The 11,348-nt window shown below is 40.1% G+C and overlaps 1 protein-coding gene across 3 annotated transcripts in view; it reads left to right on the forward strand.

The window, feature by feature from the left end:
* ube2o (ubiquitin-conjugating enzyme E2O) overlaps positions 1-11,348 on the forward strand; it is a 43,305-nt gene that overhangs the window by 22,699 nt on the left and 9,258 nt on the right. For all 3 annotated transcript variants that reach the window (XR_005077145.1, XM_037110819.1, XM_037110806.1), the window contains exons 10-21: positions 840-1,005; positions 1,792-1,947; positions 2,811-2,965; positions 3,387-3,499; positions 3,781-3,909; positions 5,149-5,238; positions 5,324-5,648; positions 7,080-7,444; positions 7,555-7,735; positions 9,014-9,150; positions 9,523-9,726; positions 10,474-10,531. Coding sequence is in view for 2 of the 3 variants with exons in the window: in XM_037110819.1 (XP_036966714.1) it covers positions 840-1,005; positions 1,792-1,947; positions 2,811-2,965; positions 3,387-3,499; positions 3,781-3,909; positions 5,149-5,238; positions 5,324-5,648; positions 7,080-7,444; positions 7,555-7,735; positions 9,014-9,150; positions 9,523-9,726; positions 10,474-10,531 (2,079 nt within the window). In the remaining variant the exon portion in view is untranslated. The remainder of the gene's footprint in view (positions 1-839; positions 1,006-1,791; positions 1,948-2,810; positions 2,966-3,386; positions 3,500-3,780; positions 3,910-5,148; positions 5,239-5,323; positions 5,649-7,079; positions 7,445-7,554; positions 7,736-9,013; positions 9,151-9,522; positions 9,727-10,473; positions 10,532-11,348) is intronic.

The raw sequence follows: 11,348 nt of genomic DNA on the forward strand, positions 1-11,348 counted from the left end.
AGTACAGGGCCCAGTCATCAGTATATAAATCACGTTTGGAAAAAACTTGCCTATATCTTGCATCATATACACAGAAACAAAACCGTAATGATAAATGACAGATTAGATTATACAAAGAATAATCAATTGTGAACAGGGTTATGTTAACTATCGATAGTGACTTTATTAATTATACAGGCATTCCTATGTTTTTAAATATATGATATGAAATATATTACTAACATTTGTTTATAGATTCCGATTCTTAGAAGCTTTAAGTGTCTCCCTCAAAAAATCAGCTGGACTGTTCAAGTTCTTTTCACAAGCTTTTTCTGAATCTCTCTGGTCCAAATAATCTGTCTACGTGAACACTGCTGCACTGGTTATCACACTTTAGTCATTAGTCAAAAACATGATCATCTCAGTCTTAAAGTGCTTACTCATCTAGTCAAAAAAGTGAGCATTATTTTTTGCTTACCGCTTCTCTTAAGAAGCTGAGAACTCTGTGTCTTCTTGCAAAGATTCGGACTGTTTTAAGGCTCCTGTGAGACATGAAGCAGTCCTTTCCACAAGTAGCGTTCGGTACAGAGGGAACAGACTAATTGGAAATTGTGCTGAAGTGCAGCTCGCTCGGGCTGAGAAATATATCTGTCTGCACCATGAGAGCGACTCTCTCTGATGTATAATAAAAACCTGAAGCTCTTTTTCTTTTGTTTTTAACCAAAGAAATATAATATACAGTTTCCACTTCTTAATAATTTTGTTTGACATATAAATCATTTCATGCCCTCTTTTAAAAGATTATCCATCGATCCATACCTTAAACAGAAATCCTAATACTCTGTTTTATCTCTCACCAGGGGAGCACAAACCGGAGCAGGCGGATTTGTCTCATCCCAACAACAACAACGGCCCTGTGACTTCCACACAGAACCCCCTGGACTCTCAGAACACCAACGACAACTTGGCTGAGCACGGGGAGCAGGACGCAGATGATGAGGCCGCAGAAGACACAGATGATACAAGGTGATACTACGAGCAAAGCTTTGACTCGGGTACATTCACAAAAATAGCCTAAGTTGCATTTTGACGAGAGTTTCACTTTAATTGCATTTTTTATGACTGAAATATGGGGTGTAGTTGGAGAGGTTAACTTTCTCCTTCAATATAAGTGATGGAAATACATTTTGTCAGGCTGGCAACCAAACACTGACGTTTGGCAGGGAGCCATCCTCACACCTTCTGCTGCAAGTTACAGGCAGGGCCACAGAGCTGAATCACCATCTCTTAAACACATCCTTAACTAAATGTAAACCTAAAAATCCTCAGAGATGTAGCATTTATTGCAGGACTATTATGCCAGTTATTTATGTTGTGTCCAAGGTTCATACTGGATGTCTTCATTCACACAAAAACCCTAAAATATAGCACAGTGTGCTAAAATATGGAGAGAAAAACGTAAACTTTAACACCAGTAATTAGTTGATGACAGAAAACTATTCTGTAACAATTTTGATCATTTTTAAATTCTTTCATCGTAACTGCCAAATGTTCTCATAAGCCTTTCAGAGATTGATATTTGCAGGTTTTCATTTTCCTCTTGATTTATTTGATTGTCTCTGGGTTTTGGATGGTTGATGTCACTGGCTTCAGGATATTTTGATATGCCTTTTCTTCAGTATTTTCTCACCTTAAGCAGACCGGTCCAAAAGAGGAGAAGTATCCGGTGTGTCTATTAGTGTATATGGATTGTACAATTAAAGGAGATGTCGTCTGTGAAAAATAAACCTGCTACTGGAACCTTGTTTTCAGCTCTCTGACGTCATCGGCCAGCTCTACAGCCTCCTCTCAGAGTGGCGGCCTGGGAACCAATCGGAAGAAGAGCATCCCGCTTTCCATCCGAAACCTCAAGAGGAAGCACAAGAAGAAGAGAACCAAGTTTTCCCGCGAGTTCAAGCCTGGAGACCGGTTGGTTGAATGCACCAGTACACAAAACTCCAGTAGTTATCTGCATATTGCAACCCGTTAATATCACATGTAGGCGTTGCTGCTCATGCTGCCTTACACAATCTTTGTTTCTTTCATCCATTTGTCTTTTTTCTGTTTCATGTTCCATTCATTTATATACTTTTAATTTCTCACTGTCACTTTGTCTGACTGTTAGTCAACTTTGCTGTAAATTTAGTGACTCATCGGACCAGTGATGTATCACTATCTATCACAACTATATCGGGGGCATGATTTCAAAATTGGACTTTACTGACTTGAAAGCAACCAACAGCTGCTCTTGCTGTAATAACTGACAACACTCGCTGTGCCCCATCCATTGTCTCTTGTTTGTCAAAGGGCTCATGTTTCCATCTGTAGCTCGCCCAGCAGCCGCAAACACAAAGCGATTCAGTGTAGACTACTGATGGTGTCATTTCCTCAACAGCACACACTGTCACACACATCATCTGCATACAAATCAGAACTAGAGGAAAGAAAGAATAAAAGGGAAAATTGGGGTCCAAACGTGCCAAGAAGGGAGGTGAATGTAGAGATTGAGTGAAGACAAATGGTACAAGAGATTAGAAGACATTACAGCAAGAGGGACCAGATAGTATCAGAAATATCTTTACGTACAGCAGCTTTTTCTTTTGTGTAAAGTGAATTGTAGGAAACCACAAGAGGGAAAAGGCAATGTATGGATTTAAGTTAGCATTTACCTCTGAGCCTCGAAACCTTCTATGAGTCCTTCTTTTGGCCAGACAAACATTAAATCAATCTGAGCAAACCTGTTTCCTATAACCACATTGGTACGTTGGATCTGTGTGTGTGTGTGCACGCAGGGTTGCAGTGGAGGTTGTATCCACAAAGACCACGGCTGATGTGATGTGGAAGGACGGGCGGGTGGAGAAGGGGATCCGATCAAACGACCTCATCCCCATCCAGCACCTTGACAGCCACGAGTTTTGTCCCGGGGACTTTGTAGTAGACAAAAGACGTAAGAAACATTTATTGGATTATTCATTTTTTAATGATTAAATCTGCTGTTTTATTCAACTTTGTCCCATTTCACTTTTTCAAACTAGTAAAGACACTGCGTGTGTCAGATTTCTCTCCCTGTGGACTGCAAAGAGATTTTTTATATATAGGACACTCTACTACCCAGTACCTACAGTATCTGGGTCATTTGCTGAAACTGAGCCAAGTGTGTATGCTGGCGTGTGTGTTTGTCCGTTAAATGGACTAAGAAATAAGAGATGCTCGGTCAAAACTGCTAAAGTTTCTGTTTTTGTTTTTCCCTCTAGACAAATACATTTGTGTTTCTTTGCTTGCGGAGGTTTCTGTGGTTTTGTGTTTGTTTTGTGGACTGTGATTTGCTGTCTTAACTGTTTGCACTTTGTGTTTGTGTGCTTTCTCAGCCCAAGCCCTTCAGGACCCAGGAGTGTACGGAGTGATACAGTCTGGTGATCACAAGGGCAGAACATGTGTCGTCAAATGGATCAAACTGAACTCCTCCAGCGACGACGTGGAGGTCAGTCAGAGGAACGGGACAACAGTGTCAGTGCTTTTAATGAAAGTAAAGATCATGAGGAATACCTGATGTATGTGTCAGGGACAGAGAGAGACAAAGAGGGATGAGAACCAATAATATTTATTGGTAATAAAGGAGAGGGGGGAGGCCATCTGTGGTGGACCTCCCGTCACTCCTTCATACTGTGTGAGCAGATGGTCTTATACCTAGATACTCTGCATCACTCTTCAGCTCCCAGTCAAAACTAAATGTGCCTGGTGTTATTTCTCACTTTCATCCAGGTTATCGGTATGGAGGAGGATGTGAGCGTGTACGACATCGCAGATCACCCAGACTTCCACTTCCGCACCACTGACATCGTCATCAGAATATGGAACTCCGAGAATGGCCAGAACGACTGCGAAAATGAGGTGTGAATAGTTAAGAACATCTTTCCCCGGTCTGTCTGTCACATAAATTGCACTTGACTCTTCCTATATTAGGTCCATCCTCACTTACTTATTGGATAAATGCAAAGGTAAATGTATACAGGAGCAAATTGAATTCAGAAATATCAATTTATGTCACTTTTTTCTAACTTCATTAATGTCTACACCTGTTTTATACTAATTTTGTTGCATTTAATAGCATATTCATTATTTAATCATTTTAGTTTCAATTTGGGCATTTTTAGTCCTCCAAATTGACAGATAATATACGACACTTTCAAATATTATAATCTCCAGTTAATATTGAACATAATAACCTTCATGTTGGAAGCATTCATTGAGCAAAACTTACTTTTTATTATTGGACCAGAATGAAAAATAGGGTCATTGTTCATTGTTGGTACAACAAAATCCAATTTTATCAAACTGGATCAATTTTTAGCTTGGTGTGCCTGTTAAACCAGCAGCTGAGTGTTTAGTATTTGCTCTGCAGTTACATCACTGGGAGATGCACTGGAAACCATAATAACCATCATTAAATGATGAAATCATAGTTGATTAAACTTTTGTAACAAATGATTCATGTTTTATAATCCATTTATTGAGCACTTGTAAAGGTTTTTTAAACATAATTTGCAACTTTCATTTTTGTAAATGAAATTGTTTATAATGCATTTCATTGTTTGTTTACAAGAGTTTAAATATAGATAACTTTCCCATTTAATAATGAAGGTTATTAAAAATTGTTCCAAGAAAAAGCTTAATGGGCTTTTCTCCCCTCAAAAATATTGACACACACTTTGCTTGTATAGTGATATTCTGCCCCCATGATGTTTTTTTTTTTTTTTTTTTTTAGAAACCTTAATGACTGTTAAGTTTTTAGCTTTTGTCCTGGTAAAGTTTATTTATAGTTCCCAAAATCACAAATATGCCACCACAGGCTTTAAAATATTATTTTAATGGACAAACTATACAAGGTTTACAAAAACTGGTCTAACCATGAAAATAGAATTTATTGTCCACCCCACCTCTGACCCAACTATTACCTGTTGCTAATACAATTAAATATAAAGAACAAAATACAAATAAAGTAGACTGGAGAAAATGTACATTACGTAATGTACTCACAGCCTCTTACACCCTTTGAGTCCCTCTATCAGATGCTATCACGTGTTGTTGGTTGTGGTTGATGGTTGTATTTCTACATGCTCTGTCCCTCAGACATCCGTTGGCCAGGTGTCCAGGGTGGATGTGAGCAGCAAAGTGGAGGTGGTGTGGGCAGATAACTCCATGACCATCGTCCTGCCACAGGTATCTCCTTGATGAAAGTGAAAATCATTTTGAACATTTGTAGTGAGATGTTGGTTTCTAATAGTCTCCTAATAATCACATGCAGCACCTCTACAACGTGGAGTCTGAGATCGAGGAGACAGACTACGACTCGGTAGAGGAGACGAGCAGCGTCCTGTCCACTGAGGAGTGGGAGGACGAGAGCGACAGCTGGGAGACGGACAACGGCCTCACCACTGAGGAGGACAGCCACGTCAACAATGCAGAAGCCACTGACACGGCGACCCCCACCCCCACTCCCACCGGCTCCACAGCGTTCATCATCCCCCCTCAAGAGGGCAGCAAAGTTGGGGTCACCAGTCCCACTAAAGGAGCCTCTGGAGAGGAGGGAGAGGCATCAGTGGCTGTGGCCAGTCCTGCTTCAGGAGGAGGTGGGGAGCTGAATTTGTTACATATATATTATTTTTGGTTTCAAGGGAACAGTGTCGACGCCATAGTGCAAAAATAAATCAATCTTCTTGAATCATGTGGTGTTAATGAAGCCTGACACAATGTTCCAGCACAGTCGGGATCTTTAAGCAAGATGAGGAACTGTTTCTTTTTTTTTTTAATATTACAGAAGTACATTTTATAAAGAAAAATAAGCTCCAACAGAAGAAAAAAGACAGACAACACCCACCCAAAAATGATGAAAAGCCCCTCAGACAAGCACGCAAGCACAAAACACAAAGTAACTAATCATACCAGAGGAACAGAAACTTTGTCACAGATCTCAGGTCATCAGTCAGTTTGTTCCAGAGAAGAATACTAAAGTAACAACTAGTACCAAACTTACGAGGTTGAGTTAGAAACCCACCACCAGATGACCTGAGTCAGTTAGGAGGTCAGAAATGTACCATAGAGCCAAACAAATGACTTTTTGGCTTTTTGTGAAATTTTGAAGTCGATTCTGTTCTGCGATTGGAGACAGTGACGTACTTTAAGTAAATGAGCGACATGTTCAGCTGTGCCTGTGTTCTGAATGAGCTGGAGTCTTCCTTTTCTTTGTCTTTAGTTAAATTACACCAGCTTGACATGTTGAAGGTTAAGTGGTATTCTCTGTTTTTCTTATTATTAACAAATTACATGAAAAGACCTAAACCAAAAATTAGCTGATCATTTTAAAAAAGTAGCTCATGTGTGGACAAAACCTGATATAGTTTATTCCCTTTGTGCCTTAGAGCTCCATTGTTGTCCAAAAACAATTAAACAACCATTAGTGATCGACACTGCTGCACTAATTTACCTACTTCATAATGAACATTGGCATTGTGATTTATTTTGAGTCAGTCCTACATTAACTGTTCTGCAGCTGTAAATACTCACAAGAGCACCGAGCTGAAAATAGAACCCAAACAAATGCACTTGTCTCCTTCTTGGTTAATGTTTGCTAACTACTACTTATGGTACTTCCTTAAAACTTATCATGAAATCCCTGAGCGCTAAATGATCATGAGACCACCAACATGCAGAGAAGTAGCAAAGTATTGAGGAATAAACAAACACTAGAGCTGTAATGATTAGTCAGTAAAAAGATTTTGGTCAAAAGAAAATGAACGGTCTTTTTATGGGATTTTCTGACAATAACAGCAATTTAAGTCTTATTAAGGTTAGTTTACAGCATTGACTTAAGGTTTTCTGGATGGGACCATGATGACTGAAGGTGATCTTGGTTTTGAGATTAATCAATAAATCATTTTTACCACCAAAACAGTCATCCATCGGATTCAAACATAGATTGAGAGTTTCATATCACAGAAAAGTTTGGTGTCCTTTTTGACATACTTGTATTTATTCTTATAAATTCTGCCTGCTCACCATAGGAACCACTCCGGGAGCGGTCAACGGAGCAGAGAAGCCCAGTAAAGACGGTGCCTCTCGGGGCTTCAGGGAGTTGAAAGAGGCCTTGAAAATACTTGAGAGCCTGAAGAACATGACTGTGGAGCAGCTGTGGACCGGCGGTTCACCAACCTCCCCGACCTCGGCCGAACCCGCCTCCACAGCTCACGTAGCGGCTTCAGTCACGCCAACAGCCCCCGAGAAACCGACCAAGGAAAAACGCTTCTTGGACGACATCAAGAAGCTGCAGGAGAACTTGAGGAAGACGCTGGACAACGTGGCCATCGTCGAGGAGGAGAAGATGGAGGCTGTGGTAGAGGCAGGAGGGAGTGGAGCAACGGGGACAGAGGTAGGTGTGTCGACAACGTCTGGGTGTAATAATTGCCAATCCAGATCAATAAGCAGTAAACACGTGCTGCATTTTGACATTTTCTCACCTGCTGATCTTTTGCTATTCAGGCAGAACGAGTTGGAGAGGAAAAGCCCCAGCAGGAGCCGCAGACACCGGTGGGTGGACAGGAATGGCCCAGCGAGTTCCTCAGCGACACACCTGTACTGTGCCAACAGAGTGGTGGCAAGCCTGGCGTCACCTTCACCAGTGCCAAGGGAGAAGTGTTCTCTGTGCTGGAGTGGGCACCAGGTGAGAAAAGGGGAAAACCCAGTGAACCCTTTTCTTCTCTTCCTCCTTTCTTTTTGTCTTTCTGTCCCTCTGTCCATCTATTTCTTCTTCTTCAAATCTTCCCCTGATCTCATTGGATATAATTTTCACATTGCATTCTTTCTTCTTAAAAGTCTTTGTCAGTCACTTTTAATTTGATATATGAAGTGCAAATCCAGCAATGTTTTAGTCATCATTAATCATTTAGTCATTTTAACATTGCCATATACGTTTCTGACATTAATTTCTCAGAGAGTAATGCACAGACGTTGATGAATAAAATCAGACATATTTAGGTTGCTAATTCCTCCAAGTGAATACAATGCGATGCGGATCCAAATAAAAAATCTGCATGTAGCAGATTTAAATATGGTTTATTTGATACTGAATGAGGCTCGATTGAAGTTAAGGGGAAGATTGGGCCTTGGCAGAGGTATACGCCCTACATAGTGCCATTCTAGCTTACTTTGAAATCTCCTAGTGAGGTTTTGGAAAAGGGCTTTGAATGTCTGTTGTATTTTATCATGACATCACCCTTAAAAATTTTTTTATCGAATTTGCCTGTTAATACAGATGTGTGCCTCATGCAAGCAGGAGAGACAACAGTTGTTTTTAGTTGTCTTTTTTTCACCACATGCTCTAGAGTTATTGGAAGTTATTGGAACAGTCTTAGACAGCCACCACTGGAGTCTATTTCTACAAATAATATATTGCTAATAATGGATTAAATTGCAGCATAATCTTTATCTGCAACAGTGCAGAAATATTGTGTTTGAGCTGAATAAATAGACAGGTAAACAAAAAAACTGTGCAGCATTCAAATGCTGGTGTAGGATTTGAATGTCAGTGTTATCAATGAACCTTCAAACTATCATCTCATCTGTTTTGGGTTGTAGGAGCTGATATGAAACAAAGACACACAGTAAATTGCAGGCATATACCTCAAACTTAACATGACGTTTTGTCACTAAAACCTGTCACTTGAGAGGGAGTTTGTTAAATTGCCCCAATTTGCTTCTAAACTGAAAACAATCTGTATAATATAAGACAACACAAACGCAACACTTGCATTTCTTTGTTACTATGAGTGGCAGTAGCTGCCTCCAATTTCCATCAAGTAATCACACTCATCCGTCACATGCAATCATCCTTTACCGTGAGGAATTCCCTGCCCACACAGCCGAAGTTGCATTTGTAAGCTATCTATTTCTATTTTGCTATTCAATCACCATCTGTCCGTCTCCACTCTCTCACTCATAGACACGCACTCCTTTAAGAAAATGGAGTTTCAGCCGGCGGAGGCAAAGAAGTTCTTCAGCACAGTGAGGAAGGAAATGGCTCTGCTGGCAACGTCTCTGCCGGACGGCATCATGGTCAAAACGTTTGAAGATCGCATGGTGGGTTTTTTGTCATTATAATAGAAATAAATAAATTATCTACCGATTAATTCTTTCTAAATTATATTTTTACTATTAATTTATAATTGATAAAAATGTGCATGTGCCTTTATCCATCTGCTCAATCACTGTTAGAATTTACATTTAATAACACCATTTTGTTTCTAAGAAAGCAGCAGGGATTCATGGGAAACAGGGTATTAATGTTTTAAAAACGCTCATTAGTAACAACCTTCAAATAGAAGATGGAAGCTGCCAGTCCTGATGATGTACTGTTGTATTCCTCAGCAATAACCTCAGTGCAACAAATCAGACTGTCTTCTTTAAATTACAGACTGCATTCTTCACAAAACATGTCTGTCTTCGACACAGGACCTGTTCTCTGCTCTGATCAAAGGGCCGACTCGTACGCCGTACGAGGACGGTCTCTTCCTGTTTGACATCCAGCTGCCAAACATCTACCCAGCTGTGCCGCCTCTGTTCCGCTACCTGTCGCAGTGCAGCGGCCGCCTCAATCCCAACCTGTACGACAACGGCAAGGTCTGCGTCAGCCTGCTGGGCACCTGGATTGGAAAGGTGAATTCTGTTTTACAGGTTTACGTGTACACAGGTATGATGTAAAGTACAATAACAACCTGCCTCTTTACAAAACAGGTGTTGACTTGTGTAAGGCCTGCATAACACTTGGGAAAAGTCGTATAAATGCTTTTATCGCTTCAGAGAAATCTGCACGTTATCTGATAAATTGCAGCCAGGAATGTCGCTCGGTGGCTAAGATGCATTGTGGGTAATGTAGGTGCTGCGTTTTAAACTGCAGTCCACTCTCCTGTAACTCTGTTGGACTAGTGGGGAGGGAGGGATGGTTATTTTTCAGAATGTTCTGTCATTTTGTGGACATTAGAGGATCGATTTGAATCAAACATGAATGAATAATGTATAATCATTAGTTGCAGGACATCATTTTTATGGCAGGCCACTCAAGCTGCTTTACTGTTTCTGGGAGGCCTTGCACAAAACTGCAGCTCCTGCAAGAACACATTCAATTAATTCACATGTTGGAAGTTAAAAGATGCTTTGAGTGGACTTTTAAGGTAAGCATTGTAAAAGATTACAGATTACAGAATTACCGATTGCTTACAGTGGCTGTAGGAGAAGTAAACACCATCTATATCACTATACCATCTACAGATGATGGTGTACTGCACCATCTACAGTACAGAGCAGATGGTGTATACCCATTGTAAATGTAGTCAAGGTCTATCAGTGCTTTTCTGAAGAAGTCAACAATTTTTTGAATTTTTATTTTTTTTTTGTGATTCACAGGGCACCGAGAGATGGACCAGCAAGTCAAGTCTGCTGCAAGTCCTTATCTCCATACAAGGTTAGTACACACACACACACACACACACACACACACACACACACACACACTCATCCCTCTCTTCTCTGCAGCACGAAAATGTTTTATTCATGTGTTCATTTGCTCAGAAAGGCTCTGAGTGCAGTGTCGCAAACAGTGGTCCAACTCAATGTATCTGCCTCACACACACACACATTACACGACTTCCATAAAACCTATTTTTCAAAAAACATCTGCAATCTGGCCCACTAGACAAATGGAGTCTGGAAATTAATTCCCTTATTTTGTTGAAACAAATCAGAATAAATAAAGCAGTGTTCACTGAAGAGCATTTTGTCATCTCTTCACCAGATTTTGGTTAAAAGTCCTCCTACACACAGTCAAACAACCACTCTAAACCAACTGGTGCTTTTTGTCGACTTGACTGGTTTTGAATTGGCTCAAATGGAACAAAATAGATTTTGTATTACCATAAATCCAAGTGAAAGGAAAAGAGAACAGCTCCCTACTTGTGTCTGCTGAATATCATGAAGGCATGTAGCTACTAACATTAGATTGGCTTTTAAAGGTTTTGTCTTGGCTTTAATAACATTGTTCATATTAATCTATATCAGTTAACTTTATATAGGCAAAACAGTACTGCATATTTGAACTGCAGGACATAAGAAGGCAGTCATAAACAGTAAAGAATTGAATAAAATAGAATACAAATAATATACTAGAAATAGTTATAGTGCAGTTACAGTGTGGTATACATTGTAAGTTGCCCTAAAAGCAACAAAGGATATTCAGGTTCATTTGACAAGCCAATCTAATCTCAAGGTTCATTTATTACCAC

The sequence above is a fragment of the Acanthopagrus latus genome, chromosome 1, assembly GCF_904848185.1.
Source record: "Acanthopagrus latus isolate v.2019 chromosome 1, fAcaLat1.1, whole genome shotgun sequence".
Classification (NCBI taxonomy): Eukaryota; Metazoa; Chordata; class Actinopteri; order Spariformes; family Sparidae; genus Acanthopagrus; species Acanthopagrus latus.